Source organism: Balaenoptera borealis (assembly GCF_965194805.1).
Source record: "Balaenoptera borealis genome assembly, chromosome: 5".
In the NCBI taxonomy this organism is placed as follows: domain Eukaryota; kingdom Metazoa; phylum Chordata; class Mammalia; order Artiodactyla; family Balaenopteridae; genus Balaenoptera; species Balaenoptera borealis.
The window spans coordinates 48693541-48716393 of record NC_138862.1 but is presented as its reverse complement, the minus strand read 5'-3'; the positions used below and the strand labels follow the sequence as shown (position 1 = coordinate 48716393).

General features: G+C 36.5%; 1 protein-coding gene across 37 annotated transcripts in view; it reads left to right on the top strand.

Annotated features, from left to right (window-relative positions):
- The window catches only part of ABI3BP (ABI family member 3 binding protein), a 272400-nt gene that overhangs the window by 103006 nt on the left and 146541 nt on the right, over positions 1-22853 (top strand). For all 37 annotated transcript variants that reach the window (XR_014244699.1, XR_014244700.1, XR_014244701.1 and 34 more), the window contains exons 5-9: positions 9367-9548; positions 10104-10159; positions 19412-19460; positions 20637-20708; positions 21370-21462. Coding sequence is in view for 34 of the 37 variants with exons in the window: in XM_082392047.1 (XP_082248173.1) it covers positions 9367-9548; positions 10104-10159; positions 19412-19460; positions 20637-20708; positions 21370-21462 (452 nt within the window). In the remaining 3 variants the exon portion in view is untranslated. The remainder of the gene's footprint in view (positions 1-9366; positions 9549-10103; positions 10160-19411; positions 19461-20636; positions 20709-21369; positions 21463-22853) is intronic.

The window sequence follows — 22853 nt, the reverse complement described above, 5'->3', positions numbered from 1 at the left end:
AAAAGACATAGACTGGCTGAATGGATACAAAAACAAGACCTGTATATATGCTGTCTACAAGAGACCCACTTCAGACCTAGGGACACATAAGACTGAAAGTGAGGGGATGGAAAAAGATATTCCATACAAATGCAAATCAAAAGAAAGCTGAGTAACAATTCTCATGTCAGACAAAATAGACTTTAAAATAAAGACTACTACAAGAGACAAAGAAGGACACTACATAATGATCAAAGGATCAATCCAAGAAGAAGATATAACGATTTTAAATATGTATGCACCCAACATAGGAGCACCTCAATACATAAGGCAATTGCTAACAGCCATAAAAGGGGAAATTGACAGTAACACAATCATAGTAGGGGACTTTAACACCCCACTTTCACCAATGGACAGATCACCCAAAATGAAAATAAATAAGGAAACACAAGCTGTAAATGACACATTAAACAAGATGGACTTAATTGATATTTATAGGACATTCCATCCAAAAACCACAGAATACACTTTCTTCTCAAGTGCTCATGGAACCTTCTCCAGGATAGATCATATCTTGGGTCACAAATCAAGCCTTGGTAAATATAAGAAAATTGAAATCATATCAAGTATCTTTTCTGACCACAATGCTATGAGACTAAATATCAATTACAGGAAAAAATCTGTAAAAAAGTACAAATACACGGAGGCTAAACAATACACTATTAAATAACCAAGAGATCATTGAAGAAATCAAAGAGGAAAGCAAAAGATACCTAGAAATAAATGAGAATGAAAACATGGCGACCCAAAACCTATGGGATGCAGCAAAAGCAGTTCTAAGAGGGAAGTTTATAACAATACAATCCTACCTCAAGAAACAAGAAACATCTCAGATAAACAACCTAACCCTACACCTAAAGCAATCAGAGAAAGAAGAAAAAAATAACCCCAAAGTTACAAGAAGGAAAGAAATCATAAAGATCAGATCAGAAATAAATGACAAAGAAATGAAGGAAACAATAGCAAAGATCAATAAAACTAAAAGCTGGTTCTTTCAGAAGATAAAATTGATAAACCATTAGCCAGACTCATCAAGAAAAAAAGGGAGAAGACTCAAATCAACAGAATTAGAAATGAAAAAGGAGAAGTACCAAGTGACACTGCAGAAATACAAAGGATCATGAGAGATTACTACAAGGAACTATATGCCAATAAAATGGACAACCTGGAAGAAATGGACAAATTCTTAAAAAAGCACACCCTTCCAAGACTGAACCAGGAAGAAATAGAAAATATAAACAGACCAATCACAAGCACTGAAATTAAAGCAGTGATTTAAAATCTTCCAACAAACAAAAGCCCCAGACCAGATGGCTTCACAGGTGAATTCTATCAAACATTTAGAGAAGACCTAACACCTATCCTTCTCAAACTCTCCCAAAATACAGCAGAGGGAGGAATATGTCCAAACTCTTTATACAAGACTACCATCAACCTGATACCAAAACCAGACGATGATGTCAGAAAGAAAGAAAACTACAGGCCAATATCACTGATGAACATAGATGCAAAAATCCTCAACAAAATACTAGCAAACAGAATCCAACAGCACATTAAAAGGATCATACAGCATGATCAAGTGGGATTTATCCCAGGAATGCAAGGATTCTTCAATATACGCAAATCAATCAATGTGATAAACCGTAGTAACAAACTGAACAATTAAAACCATATGATCATCTCAATAGATGCAGAAAAAGCTTTCAACAAAATTCAACAGCCATTTATGATAAAAAGCCCTCCAGAAAGTAGGCTTAGAGGGAACTCTCAACATAATAAAGGCCATATATGACAAACCCACAGCCAACATCATTCTCAGTGGTGAAAATCTGAAACCATTTCCACTCAGAGCAGGAGCAAGACAAGGTTGCCTACTCTCACCACTATTATTCAACATAGTTTTGGAAGTTTTAGCCACAGCAATCAGAGAAGAAAAAGAAACAGAAGGAATCCAAATCAGAAAAGAAGAGGCAAAACTGTCACTGTTTGCAGATGACATGATACTATACATAGAGAATCCTAAAGATGCTACCAGAAAACTACTAGAGCTAATCAATGAATTTGGTAGAGTAGCAGGATACAAAATTAATGCACAGAAATCTCTTGCATTCCTATACACTAATGATGAAAAATCTGAAAGAGAAGTTAAGGAAACACTCCCATTTACCATTGCAACAAAAAGAATAAAATACCTAGGAATAAGCCTACCTAAGGAGACAAAAGACCTGTATGCAGGAAACTATAAGACACTGATGAAAGAAATTAAAGATGATACAAACAGATGGAGAGATATACCAGATTCTTGCATTGGAAGAATCAACATTGTGAAAATGACTCTACTACCCAAAGCAATCTACAGATTCAGTGCAATCCCTATCAAACTACCACTGGCATTTTTCACAGAACTAGAACAAACAATTTCACAATTTGTATGGAAACACAAAAGACCCCGAGTAGCCAAAGCAATCTTGAGAAAGAAAAATGGAGCTGGAGGAATCAGGCTCCCAGACTTCAGACTATACTACAAAGCTACAGTAATCAAGACAGGATGGAACTAGCACAAAAACAGAAGTATAGCTCAATGGAACAGGATAGAAAGCCCAGAAATAAACCCACACACATACAGTCACCTTATCTTTGATAAAGGAGGCAAGAATATACAATGGAGAAAAGACAGCCTCTTCAATAAGTGGTGCGGGAAAACTGGACAGCTACATGTAAAAGAATGAAATTAGAACACTACCTAACACCATACACAAAAATAAACTCAAAATGGATTAAAGACCTAAATGGAAGGCCCGACACTTTCAAACTCTTAGAGGAAAACATAGGCATAACACTCTATGACATACATCACAGCAAGATTCTTTTTGACCCACCTCCTAGAGAAATGGAAATAAAAACAAAAATAAACAAATGGGACCTAATGAAACTTAAAAACTTTTGCACAGCAAAGGAAACCATAAACGAGACAAAAAGACAACCCTCAGTATGGGAGAAAATATTTACAAATGAAACAACTGACAAGGGCTTAATCTCCAAAATATACAAGCAGCTCATGCAGCTCAATATCAAAAAAAAAAACCCAATCCAAAAATGGGCAGAGGACCTAAATAGACCTAAATTCCTCCAAAGAAGATATACAGATTGCCAACAAACACATGAAAGGATGCTCAACATCACTAGTCATTAGAGAAATACAAATCAAAACTACAATGAGGTATCACCTCACACTGATCAGAATGGCCATCATCAAAAAGTCTACAAACAATAAATGCTGGAGAGGGTGTGGAGAAAAGGGAGCCCTCTTGCACTGTTGGTGGGAATGTAAATTGATACAGCCACTATGGAGAACAGTATGGAGGTTCCTCAAAAGTCTAAAAATAGAACTACCATACGACCCAGCAGTCCCACTACTGGACACATACCCTGAGAAAACCATAATTCAAAAAGAGTGATGTATACCCTGAGAAAACCATAATTCAAAATGAGACATGTACCACAATGTTCACTGCAGGTCTCTTTACAATCGCCAGGACATGGAAGCACCCTAAATGTCCATCAACAGATGAATGGATAAAGAAGATGTGGCACATATATACAATGGAATATTACTCAGCCATAAAAGGAAATGAAATTGAGTTATTTGTAGTGAGGTATATGGACCTAGAGACTGTCATACAGAGTGAAGTAAGTCAGAAAGAGAAAAACAAATACCGTATCCTAAACCATACATATGGAATCTAAAAAAAAAAAAAAAAAAGGTTCTGAAGAACCTAGGTGCAGGACAGGAATAAAGATTCAGATGTAGCGTATGGACTTGAGGACACGGGGAAGGGGAAGGGGAAGCTGGGATGAAGTGAGAGAGTGGCATGGACATATATACACTGCCAAATGTAAAATCGATAGCTAGTGGGAAGAAGCCGTATAGCACAGGGAGATCTGCTCCCTGCTTTGTGACCACCTAGAGGGGTGGGATTGGGAGGGTGGGAGGGAGATGCAAGAGGGACGGGATATGGGGTACATGTATACGTATAGCTGATTTAATTTGTTATACAGCAGAAACTAATGTACCATTGTAAAGCAATTATACTCCCATAAAGATGTTTTTTAAAAAAAAAGAAATGATACTGAGTTTGCTGCTAGTCTTCTTGTTATTTTTGATATTAGTTACCTTATATTATGTGATAATTGCCACTTCAAGCAAGGTATTCCATTTTAGATAGCGCTAAAATCACTAGAAACTTCTTTCTCTTGTTGAGCTTAAACCAGCCAGCAGTGAGTGATAAAAAGATTTTGGAAATGGTTTACCATTTTGAAAATTATTCTAAGAGTTCAGAGATAGTAAGGACCCAAACTGGTCCTTTAAGTGTTACTTAGTAGTAGAGGCAAGACAAGTGCAAGAGGTATCACTCAGGGAAACATAACTGGACTTGAAAACTGATTGAACACGGGGAGAAGGAATGTGAAGACAACAGGAATAGGAACAGATTTGGAAAAGATGAGTAGATTTTAAAGTAGTTATGAAGTTCACAGATGATCAAATCATTGGATTTGACCATGAGGTTTTACTGTACTAACAGGTCAGACACCAGACTGCAAAGAGATTTAGGCATTATGAGTGGTAAGAAAACAGAAGAAAGTAGATTAATTTTGAGAAATCTTGTATTAAAAGGTAATGGCAGGAATAAGAAGTGAGTATTAGTTTTAGTTTTGCTTTGATATAGTAGAAAATAGTTAAACAACTTTTTGACTCAGAGAAAGGTCCTTGAAGAATCAAGAGAAAGGATGCAGAGTAGGTGGAATAAGAAAATGGAATAAAATTACCAAGACACTTATTTTTCAGAAGAAGGGAGAATCCTGGAATCGGAGAGGGGCAAGGAGAGAGTGAAGGGGGAGAGAGAGACTTTGAGAGGAAGGGAGTGAGGGCAGATTTTATATCAGCAGTCACAGTCTCAGTAAGGCAAGAAGCAAGGATATTGACAATGGGGGGGGCGTCAGGAAGTGTCCTTTGATGTGAAGAGAGCAAAAAAATATGTGTGATGTGTGGAATAGATGTTCTAGGAAATATAGTAATTAATCACATAGAAATAAAAGAATTGCTGAAAAAAGTATAGAAAGTCCCAAAGATGGCCAACCATGTGCATCAATCCAGGCTAGTTTGTGAAGGGACTAAATTTATTGACACTATTCAATTTCTCCACTTGGCAGAATTCAATGCCAGTTACATCATAAATTTTATTTATGGGATTTCTGCCTCTGGAGTTTCTAGCCTGTGTTATGCCTCTGTATTTTATTGGAATAGAATGTCTAATTTGTAGCTAGAATCAGATTTTAGAAACAGAAAGGATTCAAAGATTGTCTAATCCAACCCCTTTTTTTCAAAGTAGAAAGTTGATGTATAAGTGGGCAAAGAGACTCTCCTGAGGGCGTGCTACTAGTTTGCAGCTGGCAGATATCCAAGCCAAGCCACTATCTGCCTTCTCCATTACATTTGGAGGAGCTATGGTATTTTTTAAGTTATAATAACGATTATTGTCAGTTTTGAGACTCTTGGGGAGACCCAAGCACAGAATATTGCCAGTTGAACCAAACACTGCCCTCAACAGTTGCTTACCACTTAATTAGGATGTGAGATATCCTTGTTTCTAAAATCCAAATTGCTAGTCAGGCTTTGCAGAGGTCTGCTCTGATGACATTCACTGGCTGTTAACCTCTGTCTTTAATAGGCTTGTTGCCTCTCTATGCACTTGTGTCCAAATTTAATTAACCACAGAAAAAAAGTGCAATCAACATTTGATCCTGGATGTCCTCAGACAATATTGGGAAGTCTGTGATTATGTGAAAGCCTTAAGTAATGCTAAAAGAACTTCTGATTCTTTTTACTTCTCTTCCATTCTGGGTCATTTTACCTTGTTTTTGCATCTCCTTTTGCTGAGCCCTGCAGTACATAGTCCAATGCAACACAGAAGGTATTAGCTTATGAGTCAGAAAACAGCCATTTGCCTGGCTCTGTCACTGATTCTCAGGCTTTAGACACTTCTTGGCCTCTCTCTTCTATAATAATTCTTGCTGTGCTCATTTCAGAATTTATTGTATGAATACATGGAAATAAATTTAAAAATCTTAAGCCCTCTGCAAATGTACCATGTAGACATTTATTGAACTTTCCTTCCATTTGCATTGATTCTGTAAGAATGCTGAGGTTTGGTAAATGAACTCTTATGCAACGACATATTGCAAAATATAATTGTAGACCTAATGGCTTAAATCAGTATATTTTGGTGATTGAGTCATTGGCCATTTAGAGCAACTATAATTTTAGAATGACCCTATGAGCACCTAAGTTTCCATTCTATTTGTTCCACGACATATATGGAGTGCCTACTCTGTGCTAGGTTGTACAGTATTATCATCATAAGGCCTATATTTTGCTTTAAAATCAAGAAAATAGACTTCACCACTTTATAGCTAAGTAGCCTTGTTTACTATCTCTTTTAAAATTTAGAACTTGCCTATATTATACAAGTATCAATTAAGCCAATGTTGGTGAGGGTAACCTAACTGAAGCCTAGGAGAAGGACTAGCTGCCTGTACTTTTATTTTTCCTGACCAAGTTGGTACAAGAGAGGTTAGTTAGAAAGCTTCGTGATCAAAATAGAAAAAAATTTACAAGCTAGGTTTTTTTTTAACAAAGTCTTAGAACACGTCTGTCTCATTTTATTCCTAGGAAGAGGATATAAAATCAAACTTCCTGGGAATCCTGGAATCTGGCCTCTGGTAGTTCTGTTAGCCTTGCCCCACACCCCTACCAGATCATGCAAGCAGTTCAGGACTTCAGAAATGTATCCAAACTAGAGACGCATAACTCTGGAGGCCCATCTGGTCTGATTTTAGTTTCTCTGCACTTCCCTGAAGTCCTGTAATAGCCAGGGCAGGGGAAAAACAACAGAAATTCTGTTCGACGTACTTGTCAACAAATGTGTTTCATAAACTACTGTTGATGGTTCAACTCACGGGACACAGAGCATTCGTATTCTATAACATTTGTTCTCAGTAGCAGTTAGTGTTCTGGCTGGAACAGCCTCCTTCACTTGTTCTGTTTTTCGTGACTTTGGAATGGGGTATGAAGCCCAGAGAGCTGCTTTTACGAGGAAGAAGCAAGCTAATGAATGATTTCGAGCATTTCAGTAGTTTGTGACTAGTAAGAAAGTAGGCTGAATGTACGAATACATCCCTTTTCTGTACTTAAGAAACTGTAACCCCCTTGCTGACTTCACGGGCATGCAACCGGTACAGTCACACAGGTTCCCCACTTAGCAGGGCCCATGCTTGGTTTAATGCTCTGTTGTCACCATCTTAAAAGTCTTAATCATTTTTGAATAAGGGGCTCCATGTTTTCATTTTGCTGTGAACTCCACAAATGATGTAGCCAGTCCTGGCCCTTGTTTCCAAAGATTCTGGGTGATTTTTTTTTTGTATCAAGAGCTTGTGCCTGGCACTTAGAGGGGACACAATAAACATTTTTAGCATGAGTAAATGAGGGATTTTAGGGCTTTAAATAAAAGCAATTGACCTGATTCTTAGTCAGGGTGAGGAGTTGGGGAGAAGTACTAAATTTTTGAGAGAAAATTTAGAATGTAAAAAAAGAGTCTAAAATAGTATAACAAGCATGTATGTTTCCATTGTTAATACATGACAATTATTATTTTATTCTATTTACTTAAGATGTTTATTTAAGAATAAAAAGCAAATGAAGTTTATTTGTTGGCCCCATCTCTAGTCTCATGTATTTCCCTACTTGCTCACTGGGAGCCAAAGCACTATCATAAATGTTGTATCGTTCCAGTATTTCTTGTCCCTTTACACTGCCAGGAATGATATATGGTAACATATTTTGTGTGAGTGTTTTGTTTTGTTTTTTTTTTTTTTTAATTTTTTTTTTTAACTTTGGGTTTATTTATTTATTTATTTTTATGGCTGTGTTGGGTCTTCGTTTCTGTGCGAGGGCTTTCTCTAGTTGTGGCGAGCGGGGGCCACTCTTCATCGCGGTGCACGGGCCTCTCACTATCGCGGCCTCTCTTGTTGCGGAGCACAGGCTCCAGACGCGCAGGCTCAGTAATTGTGGCTCACGGGCCCAGTTGCTCCGCGGCATGTGGGATCTTCCCAGACCAGGGCCCGAACCCGTGTCCTCTGCATTGGCAGGCAGATTCTCAACCACTGCACCACCAGGGAAGCCCTGTGTGAGTGTTTTAAGCTTTGTGCAAATGATGTGAAACTCCATGCGTCATTTTGCTATTTTCATTCAATATTTTGTTTGTAAAATTTAACCATATTGATACATGTAGCCCTAGTTCATTCATTCTCATTGCTGTATCCAGTAGCAATGCAATTTCCTTTCCTGACCTGCTTCCCCACTTCGTGAGACTATTTAGAGCAGAGCCAGAGGAGTTTTTCCTGCTTTTCTGTTTCTGCCACTAGTAAAAGTCGCTAGCTGGATGACATTGGGCAAGTTAAGCGATCTTTCAGACACATGGTTTTCATATTTGTAAAATAGGATTAATGATTTCTACCACTTAAGATGTTTTTGTGACAATTAAATGAGATAATATATATAAAACCTACCATGTGATAAAGGTGCAAAAAAAAATAGTAGTGAGGATTATTAGTACCTTGTGATATATATGTCTGAATATTATGAAGCCCTAAGCAAATAGGTAACAGTGATCTTGAATTTGCATTGTTTGATTTTTCTCATTGTACTCTCAGCTTGACTATTGGTGTTGATCCTTTTTTTAATAGTAAGAAAATTTCACCCTTGAAATAAAGTCCTGGATGCATTAGAGTGCATCAAGTTCCTCTTTTACAAAATTGAACGGTATTACCTCTAATGTACCTTCCATGGTGTTAAATGATATTACCTCTAATGTACCTTCCATGGGCTTAAACCCATACAGTTATGAAACTATATTATTAAATATTTATAAAAATATGCCTATGTTCTTCTCTATGCATAATTAGAAAAAAATGAATGCCTAGTGTTTTCCAACTTTCATTTTGGAAAGTATCAAATAATAGAATTGAGAAATCTGGAATTCTGTTAGACCAGGACTGTGCTGTTACCTAGTCCCCTAACTTGCAATTAGAAATTAAAAACTTAAGCACACACCGAGAAACTTTTTCATGTTCTCTGAAAATTAAGAAAAAATCTAAACAGAAGCCAATGTTAAATCTTGAGAGTAGGTGGGAGTCTATGATGTATTAAGAAACTTGAAGTACATTCTGAATCTCCCTGTGGTTTTACAGCATATTTTGGTTATTCAACAGATTTTATACAATTCGCTATAGAGAAAAGGATAAGGAAAAGAAATGGATTTTTCAACTCTGTCCGGCCACTGAAACAATTGTGGAAAATCTAAAGCCTGACACAGTTTATGAATTCGGAGTGAAAGACAATGTAGAAGGTGGAATTTGGAGTAAGATTTTTAACCACAAGACTATTGTTGGAAGTAAGTACCTAGAACTATTTGAGTGAGCTTTCTGTAATATTTTTTCCTAATTATCAAATTTTAAATTATTTTATTAGTTGCATAATAGGAAATGAGTTAATTCTCATTATCCATATTTATGAAAATACAAAAGTAAACAGAATTTGAGCATTGATATTTCAGAATCTTTTTTATAATGAGTGTTTTTTTTTTTAAATGGTAAACTAATATTTGACAGTAGCAATCATTGATAACAATTTATTTGGCCATTGTCATATTTTAAATCAACCTCTGACCTATGAACACTAACTGAGCCAAAAATCAATAACGTGTACAAATGCTAAGTTAAAAAGCTGGGCCAGTGGAATTGAACGTGCAAAGACTTTGTGGGGCTGGGCTTGCTTCCTATCATCCCTTGTTTCGAACATCATTGGAATCAGTGTTTGAAATGAGAGCAAATAAAATAATATGCCCAAGTTAGAGCAGGAGTTGTAGTTGTCTTCATAATGACTAGTAAGAATTGATTTAGGGAAAAGAAGAATGAAAAGAATGTCATTTTCCTCTTGTTTTTGTCAGGTAAAAACAAAGTAAATGGGAAAATCCAAAGTACCTATGACCAAGTCCACACAGTGGTATGTACCAGCTTATTTTCAAGAATGTTCTTTTAAAAATGTGTCTGCATTATACTTTCATTTAAATAAGGAAGTAGTCCTATTATGAGATACTGAAACTGAATTAACTGCCTAGCTATAGGGTTTTGGGTCAAGTTTTGATCCATAATGTTTTAGGAATTAGTTTCTTTCTCAGAAAATGGAGGTGGAAGCATGAGATCAGATTATCTCTAATATGTTTAAAGCTCTAAAATTCTGATATTCTGTATAGTTATCTAGTATTTCAGTATTCCAGGTATTTTGAGATTATTCTTATTATCTTCTGTCCTGTGGGTTGTTTTTTACTATAACATGTTTCAAGAGTGAATAGGTACATGCACTACTTAACCCTGCGATTGTTCAAATCTTTCCTCTATTTTCTATCATTTCCTACTTAAAAGAACCAACCCTTTTCAAAATGATGAAGCAACTGGTTTGGTTTTGTAACATGCCCAACTTCTATTCAGTGCAGTGAATGTTTGTATATTTTATGTGCCCAGCATTTTCCCCATCTAGAACTCTTTTCTCTCTCACCTTAGGAGCTCAGTCCCTTGTTCTCCTTTTCCCTCCACTTTTCAAAATCTGTTCTCAGGAAGCATTATATCAGTTCCATACTACCTGTTATAAATGTAAGCCATTGTTAGAACCATCACAGAGTCATTTGCCATTGAAATCACATGCCTAATTATAAAGTAAAGAACATTACATCACAGAGCAGGTAGAGAAGGCACTTTGGTGAGAAGAGGGGAGTTTGATGCTGGCTTTGGTCTCTATGTATTGGGAGTATGCAGCCAGGGAAATATTCTACAGTCAAGTGAACACGCAAAGACTCTATTCAGGGTTGCAAATTTGTTCTATTCAATGTGTGCATGATGTATGTGGATAGATGGTTTTTTATGTCTACTGAATAGTCCACAGAATAACCCACTGTTCATGTAGCCCAGTGGGGGAGAAAAGGTAGTACATACCTCAGTGAATAAAAATATGCAAGATTCTTTTCAGTGACAGAAAATGGGTTTGGATAAAATAGAACTGAGAATTACTGCTGATAAAGGAAATGTTTCTTTGGTTTGAACTGGCAGAAAAGTGTGTATATTGGGAAATTATTGTCATGATTATTAAATTATTGTGACTGCCCAGGACAGTATTTTGGTATATTTAAAATCAAAATATAAGAAAGGAGATTGTAGGTAAATTCTGAGACCTGGATTGATTGATTCATTTATTTTCTTTCTCTCTTGCCTCCATCTCTTCTCTCTCTCTCTCTCTTTCTCTGTTTGGTTTTGACTATTTTCCTAATTATCTGACATTTAAAGATTTATAATGTATAAAAATGAGAAAAGAAAAATTAACAAAATTACCTATAACACTGCCAAATAAAGACCAGTAGAAAACCATTTATGGTCTACTGTTAAAACTTTTAGAACATAGTATTTTTTTTCAAGCATGTTTTCATTATAAAATTAAAATCATGCTATATGTGCAATTTTATATCTCATTCTTTTCACTTAGCCAAAATATGGCCTAGCATATTTCATGTCATTAAGTACTTTTCATATACATAGTTTCAATTGCTGTGTATTACATAATCTAAGTACACTATCAGCTACTCAATCTGTTTCTAATTTGTAGGCATTTAAGTTATTTCTAATAGTTTAATTATGTCATTATGGTGAACATTTATGATCATAAATCTTTGTTCCCATTTCTGATTGTTTCCTTAAAGTAAATACTTAGAAGAGGAATTAACAGTTTAGAGTTTTAACATTTTTTTAAACTTTCTAATATGTTTGGTCAACTTTCTTTCCAGAAAGGTTTTACCAATTTACAATCTTGCTGGCAATGGATCAGAGTTATCTTTCTGTAGTACCCTGATTTTCAACATTATGTATTTCCATCCCTAAAATTTTGGCTAGTATAATAGTATAAAATGGTTTTTAAATTTCTATTTCTGATTGCTGATAAAGCAGCACTTTCTTCACTTATTTATTAGCCATTTGTATTTTCCACTTAATGACCTTTAGTTTCAGTTCTTTGTTTATTGGGCATCTCATGGTTTTTTTTTATTGAATAGTTTAAAGACTTTAAAGAGCAAAGACTCTTTGTGATATCATCTAGAAACATTATTTGCACATTCGTTATCAATTTTGTTTATGGGAATTTGTGAAATAGGCAAGTCTTAATTTGCTTAATCAAGGTATTTGTCTTTTCCATTGTCATACCTCCAATTGCCTTATATTTTTGAAAGCCCTTCCCTATCCAGAGATCAGATAAATATTTCTCTATTTTTTTTGTCTTATAAGTGGTTTGATTTTGTAGTAATTAAACTCTAACCTATGTGGATTTTATTTTGCTATATTATATGTAGTAAGGTCCTATATTGATGAGGTTATATACTTTTCCCAAATAATTAACCAATTGGCTTAGCACCAAGTATTGAATTCTGCCATTCCCTAAGGTCCCTTTGTCTTTGTCTCTCTTAAATCCAATCACAGGGAATAGAGTTGCTTTCCATTCTCTTCTAGAACAATCCTCACTGTTGTGAGTGGTTTTCTAGGAAGCACATCTTATCTCCCATCCTCTTGGCTGTCCTGCTTTATCTTACATGTGACTCGATGTCGTTTCTTTCATTCCTTCTTCTCAGCAATCATATCTCAATAATTTGTATTTCTTTTGGCAGAATATTTCACTTAGGGTGAGTTACTCACCAAGATTGGGAAAGATGATTGACATTTTATTTCCAAGAAATTTAATTTATTTTCCACATCATAAATAACCATGGCAAGAAGGTCCAGTTAGAAACTTCCTGCATCTATGACACAGAGCCAGATATTTTATCACTTCAAGCTGTGAGGCAGAGTACCCCAAACTGCAGCCAGCTCTAATGAGCAGTGCTCTGAAACTCTTGGGTATTTCCAAAGGAAAAGTCGAATTAACTGAAAAGATATTTTAAGGCTTCTCTGTAAGCCTTTCTTCATTGTTACCTTCTAGATAGCAGAAAAAATGTTTCCCAAGCTGCCTTCTGTGTATTTGGGTAGCTCTGGAACATGGGAGAGTTGAAAAGGAACCAGCTGGGATAGCCTTTGACCATCTTATATGATCATTTAGAATTGATTCTGAAAGTTGATTTGATACTTTAGAGGTATATTTTAATAAGTCGATATCAATCCAATGTTTACCCATCTCTTCTCTGAGACTGATCTTAGAAGGCAGTATTTCAAGAGATATGAAATTAATTCCAGAGTTTTAAGTAAAAGATACATTGAAAAATGTTTTTATTCATATATGCATGCTTATACCTAAAACTTAAATGCAACAGAAACTCCTTCACACCTTCTGAAAAGAGATTGGAAATGTGAAAAACAATTTGAACTTGAGGCGATCCATTTTTAACAGATAAATAATATTTAGATTAAAATTTTGAATGTTAAATACAGCCCCATCTTAAGCATCTTGTTACATTATATATTGTAATTCATGTATCTAAGCATGTGTTCTGCAGGCAAGTCCCAGTACACTTGTGCCAGGGGACACTTAGCAGGGGTCTCTTCTGATAGGTTAGTGCCTTCCTTCTACTGCTTGTTAAATACTTTCAGTATCATCCCTGCCTACACCTCTAGAAAAATCAGAGAAAAGATGTATGCATAAACAATAACCCTGATTCTTCCCATGTAAGTTGTATCACTTGAGATCCATGTAACTGCGGAAGAAAAAACAGATGATAATTGTGCTATTTTCTTCACGTTGAGAAGCAAGAACACTCTTTTTATCAAGGTGAAACCTAGTGTTTACTATTAGGTTCTTTAAAAATTTTTTTATTGGATTATAGTTGATTTACAATGTTGTGTTAGTTTCAGGTGTACAGCAAAGTGATTCAGTTATACATATACATATATTCATTCTTTTTCAGATTCTTTTCTCATGTAGGTTATCACAGAATATTGAGTAGAGTTCTCTGTGCTATACAGTAGGTCCTTGTTGGTTATCTGTCTTATATATAGTAGTGTGTGTATGTTCATCCCAAGCTCCTGATTTATTCCTCCCCATCACATTTCCCCTTTGGTAACCATAAGTTTGTTTTCAATATCTGTAAGTCTTTCTGTTTTGTAAATAAGTTCATTAGGTTTTATTATATATTAAAAAAAAGGAACGATGGCTAAAAGGACCTAACTTTAATACATTCTCTCTATATTTTAAAAAAACTTAGTTATCTAACTAGTTCACTAACCAAACAATAAATTTTTGAAGTATGTAGCATTTATTAACAGGTATTTTAAAGTATAAGTTTAATTATTGAATTAATCCAAATCTCCTTAGAATAAGTGTTCCCCTAAAATATGACATCTATTTTCACCCTTCCATTTTTTTCCATCAGAGATCCACCTACCTTTTTAAAAAGCCATTTCAATCATTGGCAAAAAGAGAAGTGGTATCAATTTTTAAAGTGTAACAGTTAGCAGATGAGTGAATAGGGAAAAATACGGTGTGGTCCCCACCCGCACCCTAAGACTGTATGCAGTGAGTACATCAGGTGTCCTTCCATTCTTAGCAATCATTGTCCTGAGCAGAAACTTGAAAATTTTATATCTAGGCCACTGATATCACCAAAGGTGTATGTCTGATTCCTCCCTAGCTGACTGGAAATACGGAGACTTTCGCAAGAAGGATGTTAGATTCACTTTTAGTCAGATGTTAGATTGAATCAGTATATTTCATAACTTTCATCATGACATCCAAAAAATGAATTAAAACCAGAATGTAACATGCCCAAGTTTTTCTCATGTTGTTTAGCTGTTGAGTCACTGAAATTTGATTTTGAGCAACCCTTAGCCACTCCCCAAATGGACAGTTCCTCTTTATCTCAGGGCCTAAGAATAAAGTTAAATCTACAATGGATATGCTGCCGCCACAAAAATATCAAATGGACAAACCTGTAAAGAGTAACTTGCAAAGAACAGCACCCTGGTGTTACCACTACTTTTATTAAAGCTAATTTTCAAAATAATATCGGGAGGAAGGTAGTGTAATGCAGGGTGAATCCAAAATCTTACATGTGGCTACTGCTGCTGTGGTTATTTCTAGATGAGTGTAGGTTTTCCCTAACCGGGACTGGAAAGCAAGCTGGGCTGGCCCTCAGGGGCATTGCCTTTGACCACTTCAGCATCCTCTCCCCGTTGAATCTCACCAACTGGATACTCAGCCACAGTGTCCCCAGAAAAATGGTAAAAATGAATTCCCTTAGCCAGTCACCCTGCTCAGGATATAGCACAACCTGGGTTCTTAAGGAATAGCATTTCTCAAAACTGAAAACAATAATTAATCCCTTAAAGGGTAGGAGAGAAATATGCTCACTTCCTGACATACAATAAACATTTTAAAAATAATTGCTGAAGGGAGGGATGAGAGCTGAGGAAGGAAGTGGTGATGGAGGTTTGCTGCAGGAATGGGGTCAGCAAGCAGCAGAGAAAAGAGAGCCAGGGAGGAAATGGCCTAAGAAAGGAAACTGGTACCAGGGTGGTGTCCGTGGGAAGCAGTAGTACTGTGCTGAGGCCACCCCAGCAAAACTGTCGCAGCATCTTGTGGGATGCGGGACTTTCACTACCTCGCTTCCCACCCCGACATCCGACACCAGCTGCACTGAGACTTCTATGCACGTTGACAGATGCTCATAACAGCAAACCTGTGACTGTAAGGAAAGGTTACTGGTAACTTTATAAACAACATCATACATGAAACAGTTCAATTGAAATTGAGTTGTAATTGGTTACATACTGTTAAACTTGGAAATTATCATAATATTTTATTTCTCAGTAAGTCCAGGTTACAGATGTTTCCCTACATTTTTATAAAAAGACACGGGGAAAGAATTCATAGTGTGGATTTCTTACTGGGAATTTTAGAGCCTTCAGCATTAAACACTTTGGGCAGAAGGATTTTCCTGATGCCCTTGACCTAGAGATTATCATACTAAGTGAAGTGAGCCAGACAAAGACAAATATCATATGATATCACTTATGTGTGGAATCTTAAAAAAAAAAATGATGCAAATGAACTTCTATACAAAACAGAAATAGACCCACAGACATAGAACATAAATTTATGGTTACCAAAGGGGAAAGGGGAGGGGAGAGATAAATTAGGAGGTTGGAATTAACATATACATATTACTATGTATAAAATAGATAACCAACAAGGACCTGCAGAGCACAGGGAACTATACTCAATGTTATGTAATAACCTATAAGGGAAAATAATCTGAAAAAGAATATATATATATATATACAGATATATATATATATATATATATATGCACACATATATGTACATTCTTATATATGTATAATCTGAATCACTTTGCTATACACCTGAAACTAACACAACATAAATCAACTATATTTCAACTAAAAAAAAACCCTACTTACAGAGAGGGAGCTAGTACTTGCTCATTAGTCTTGGCGCATCTTTGGATTGTACATTGGGCAAGAGAATAATTATAGGTCTAGAAAGAACTGGATTCTGCAGCTAAATGGTTTCCTTGCTTTTTTGGCAGCACACACTACCCATATAGTCGTGTCATCATCTTAACAGAACACTGGTCTGCACCCATGTAAGAACTCGAACAGACACTGTGTTCCATTCAGGTGAAGAGTGGACTATTTTCCATTTGTTTTTGTCAAAAACTTGTTTAAAACAAATCATCCACAGGGAAGGAAATAAGAATTGGGATAATGCCGTTCAAAGGCAATCAGCACAGCAACCCACAGGCGTTTCTGCTATAATGTGATGTGTGTCTGAAAAACTTCACACTCTGCCAAGTATACACTACATGGCAGGACTCACTGGGCAAACAGAGGACCAGCCATTCAAGAGTCTTTGGAACGGTAGACGCAGCTCTGTCGAACGTGATTATTAGCGCCGGGAAGGACAGTGCGGCTCCGCGGGCCAGCATCCCCCGTGGAACCGGAGGCTGCCGCAGCAGGGGTTAAATGCTCAGGAATGATAGAGGCCACGTGTGGCAACCCTTTCGCTGAAGCAGCACAGGTGGACGTAAGGTGGACACACCAGTGCAGGGCCGTGGGCCTGCCTGTCCCTCTCTGGGGAAGGGTCCTGTGAGCAGGTACATTTATTTAATTTTCTTATGATAAATCCAGAGGTCTTCTGCCAGTGTGACCTCAAAGCTGACTTTTTTTTTTTCCTACTGATGGTTATACTTGCATTCCTGCTATTCCCCTCCCCTTGCCTGGGAAAAGTTGTGTATAAATTATATTTACATCATTCCTCTATTGACCAAGAGTGTATGAGCTATGCAGTACAGAAGCATATATAGTAGCTAAAGAGACTGCTGGTTAAAATAGCTTTTCCTAGTTATAAATGTAATTCACCCTTGTAAGGAACTTGGAAAATATAGAAAGGTACACAAAATAAAATATGAGATTATAAGAAATAACTATGTTAAAAAAAAATGAGCTATTTCCTTCTGGTCTTTTGTCTATACATATTTGTTATACAGTTACGTTATACTATGAGTATAAATTTGTGTCCTTTGTATTTATACTGTATGTATTTCCCACTTTAGTAAATAGATGTCAGAAATTTGAACCATAATTTATTTAACAAAACCTCTGCTTTGGAATGAGGAGGTTGTTTCACATTGTGGTAATAAACACCCTTACACGTAAATGATGCCTGTATCTTTGATTACTTCCTTAGGCTAGACTGCTAAGTAGGAAATTACTGGGTGTCTTAGCCCATCAGGGCTGCTATAACAAAAATACCACAGACTGGGTGGCTTAAACAGTAAATTATTTCTCACAGTTTTGGAGCCTGGGAAGTCCAAGATCAAGGCACTGGCTGATTTGGTGTCTGGGGAGAACTCACTTCTGGCTCACAGACAACCATCTCACACGGTGGAAGGGTGGAGGGAGTTCTCTGTCATAAGAGCACTAATCCCATTCAAGAGGGTGGAACCCTCATGAGTTATTTACTTCCCAAAGGCCCCACCTCCAAATACCATCACATTGGGGATTAAGTTTCAACACGTGAATTTTGGGGGGATACAAGCATTCAGTCTACAGCGCTGGGCCAATATACAGTACAAGAAGTATAGATACTTCTTTTTAAAAATAATCTGATAAAAGTAAACTTTTATTGTTTGTGTTTTTCAAACATAAGGACTTTACTACAAGAAGAAAAATAGCTAACAGTTAATGTGGTGTCGTGGCACTTCTTTATTACGGGCATATGGTTTATTAGAATGGGAACCTGTTAGCAAATCTCTTCTGTTCACAGCTGTAAACACCTATGTGGTTAAGTAACTCATTGAGCATATCCTGGATTGTCAGCAGATCTAGTACATGGAGTATCTATACCATGCATACAGGTTAAATCAAGCATCAAAAAATGCACGTCATGCTTACGCCTTTACCTCAATCTAATTCTTCTCTGTATATTTGCTGCCCTTCTCTTATCCTGTTCCGTGTCTCTCCCACGGCCGTCTTATCCTTGGCTCACAATCTCCAGTGATGGCTCCACTGTAAAGTTAACACTAAACGTGCCCCTAGCTCAAGCCACTCTATGGCGTCAAAACTTCCTGTGGGACGTCTGAGGCAACTTGGAAGAAGGGAGAATGCACAGTCCTCTGGGACCTGCCCTTCCAATTTTGAGGTCCTCTGGGCATGAATATGTACAGAATAGTTAAAAGTACAGGCTTTGGAAGTAGAAATGTCTGGATCTGAGTCCCAGCTCTGCCTTCATGGACAAGGAAATACTTGGCATCAGGAGTTCACAGCAGTTGTGTCTGAAGTAGCAGGGCAGCAGCGGGGCATCCTCAGACAATTGATGTTGATTGGTTTTAAAAGAATATGTAGCTTGAAATCTTTTTTTGAGAGGAAATGTAAAGACAGAATTTGGCTGGTTCGCATCTCAAATGAAGTGAAAATAAACTAGTATTCAATTCAGAGGATTTAATTTCTTTCCATTGCAGTTTCTAAGTAAATTAAACTAAGGGGAGTTTTGAAGAAACTGCTTCTGTCAAATCTTTGGACACTTATGGGGAAAACCAAGTGAGTACAATAAAATAGAGGCAGATATATGTACTAAAGATCTTTTCAGCAGCTGTTAAACCCGTGTCATGGAGAACTTCACTAAAGACAAGGTCTACTTCCAGTTTTTTTACTTATTTATTTTTTTAAGTTAACAGTAACTCAGAAGCTGACTCTCTTCCTCTCTTTTCAGCCAGCATATGTCCCAAGAAAGCTAATCCCAGTAACAATCATCAAGCAAGGTAATTTGTATGCGTCTGCTCTGGATATGTGTTTAGAACTATTTTAATATACTTTTTAAACTGAGATAATTAAACATAGCACATATTTTTTCAATTTTTCTGATTATTTTTCAGAAAAAGTTTGAAGAAATCAGTCTAGTAAATTAGAAGTTGACAGATAATTTTGACTCTTGTACTGTTAGGCCAGGTCTTGGCAAAGCACATTGTCTGGACAACAAGGGACAGAACAAGCCTAACAAGCATTAAGTTTTAAAAAGCCAATTAAATATATGTGGCTTTCTTCAGGATTAAGATAGCTTACATGTAGAAAATCATTAATAGGATATTTGGATTAATGAAATGATAACCATGATATAGAGGTCACTTTAAGGAAAGTAAGGAAACCCAGGTTTTAAGAGTTATGTTTTATTTCAGCATCCACTCATTTTTGTTTTGACTTTCAGTTTTTCAAATTATTTAAATGACTCCATTATTTCCAGAAAGTTTCTTGGTGGAAGAGATTGAGCACTTAAAATAGTTATTCATTTTAAGGAAACACAGTGTCCCAAGTGTATTCTCAAAACAGTGTCAGTCAGTATTGGAATTATCCAGCTTCTTTGCTCTGAAAATATACATTTCCTAAATCTCTTCATTTACTGAGTCAGTCTTTGCCTCATTTTGTGCTAGTTCTTTAACTTGGGTAGGCTGCAGGGAGTAGAGCTGAGAAAGGAAATTCTTAGCTAATTAGAACGGAACACTTTCATTACTTAAAGGCACAGGAATTAAGATGTGCCTTCTAGCAGCCGCATAGCACAGGGAGATCAGCTCAGTGCTTTGTGACCACCTAGAGAGGTGGGATGGGGAGGGTGGGAGGGAGGGAGATGCAAGAGGGAAGAGATATGGGAACATATGTATATGTATAACTGATTCACTTTGTTATAAAGCAGAAACTAACACACCATTGTAAAGCAATTATACTTTTATACTTCAATAAAGATGTTTAAAAAAAAAAAAGAAAAAAAGATGTGCCTTCTAGACCTTTCGTTGCCTGTGTAGCCAGCCCAATGAGTTCCTTTCTATTAATTAAAAAGTTAGATCAGGGTTTCTCTAGTGCAGATGGTGTCATGTTATTAGCTTCTTTCTGCTTCCTGACTATTTTTTTTCCATTCACACTGTTATCTTTTGGTATTTCAACAGTGATTCAGAATGTTACTCACAGGGCCTCAACTAAATCCCCAGAAAAGACTCCCTATGGAGGAACAATACTGGGTGAGTCTATCTTGAAATCTACACCTACATTAGTCAAGTCAGGCTCTTTTTTTGATAATAAGGCCTTATGGAATTTTGCACTGTGAGCAGGTCTGTTAAATTGATGTTGGTTCATTTACTTTCAGTATTTAGCATCCTGGCTTGTGTCCATTCCAGCCTAGGATCCACGAGATGCTACCTCTATCCTAGTGTGTTAGAGAAACAACTCTAGCTTGTGTCTGTTGGGCATGATGGCTCCCTCCTGCCTACCCCACAGGGCTGTTGCTGTTATGAGGGAGTCTTTGTCATACTGAATTACTCTTTTAAAAGTTATTATCAATAATGGTGTTTGTTCACACATTTTAAGCAACCATTTTACAATTCTTGAGTCTATAGATTAAAAGCCAGAATATTCTGGTTGTTCAGTTCTGAATATGAAAAAGATTCTGTATAAAAGTTACTGTCATATTTTTTCCAACATTTTAAAGTTTGGGTTAAAATTTTATTTTATTTTATTTTATTTTATTTTATTTTATTTTATTTTATTTTATTTTATTTTATTTTATTTTATTTTTTTGGGGGGGGTTAAAATTGACTCAGCAAAATAAGCACTAAACTTCATGGTTTCTAATGCTCTGAACTTTGTGATGGGATGCATTTTCTTTTCCTTGTTTTCTTTCAGTCCACCTTGTTATTCCAGGTCTTAATGAAACCACCCTAAAACTTCCTACCTCCATAATGTTTGAGATTTCGGATGCAATCAAGACACAGTTAGGTAAGCAGCAAAGATCTGTAGGTGAACTTTGCAGTGACAGTACTAACAGTGATATTCCTAGGATATCCAAGGGATCTAGCAAATGAGCTGTTTGGGGATCTCAAAGTAAAAACTAAGGGACAGGCACATGCACTGTTGATGGGAATATAAAATGGTACAATTGCTGTGGAAAACAGTATGACGATTCCTCAAAAAATTAAAGATAGAATTACCATATGATCCATCAATTCCACTTCTGGGTATATAACCAAAAGAAGTGGGTGGGGAAAAGGTCTTAAAGAGATATTTGTACACTCATATTCATAGTAGCATTATTCACAATAAGTAAAATGTGGAAACAATCCAAGTGTCCATCAACAGATGAAATGATAAACAAAATGTGGTATATATATACAATGGAATATTATTCTGCCTTAAAAAGGAAGGAAATTCTCACATTTGCTATAGTATAAATGGACCTTGAGGACATAATGCTAAGTATAATAAGCCAGTCACAAAAGACAAAATGACTGTGTGATTCCACTTATATGATGCACCTAGAGTAGTCAGATTCATAGAGACAGAAAGTAGAATGGTGGCTGCCAGAGTCTGGAGGAGGAAAATGGGGAATTAGTGTTTAATGGTACGGAGTTTCAGTTTTACAAGATAAGGAGAGTTCTGGAGATGCATGGTGGTGATGGTTGCACAACATTATGAATGTATTTAATACTACTGAACTGTACACTTGAAAAATGATTAAGATTGTAAATTTTTTGTTATGTATCTTTTACCACGATTAAAAAAAAAATTGGAAAAAAAGTAAAGGGTAGATAGGATGGAGTGTTGGAGTTATTCATATAAATCACATTCTATAGGGAAATAGTTATTTTATATTTATGAAAGAAGAGTGAATGATCAAATTAACCAAAATATACACATTTATACAGGTATAATTTTCAAATGAAGTCATTGTTATAAATTATACTTATTATACTATACTGTCAAGGGGCCACTAGAGGTCTTCAGTGGTAACTGAGGTAAGGGTCAGGTCTGTTAGAATTATTATTTACTTTGAGATTGATACTGCTTCCTACTTCTAGAAAGCACCTGATATGATTTTAGTGCTTAAAAAACATAAAACATAACAATTTGGGGGAAAAAACAGCAAAATTCTGTAAAAGGAGTCCAGGAAACAATTGAGGTGGCCAGTGGGCTAAGCTAGTTGCTGCATTTGGGTATCACATTGGTCTGAATTCTCTCCATAGCAGAGGATCTCACCCTTGATGAAGCATCAGAAGCCCTGGCGGGCTTGTTACACCCAGGCTGCTGGGCTCACCCCCAGGATACTGATTCCGTAGGTCTAGGGTGGGGCCTGAGAACTTGTATCTCTACCCAGTACTCAGGTGATACTG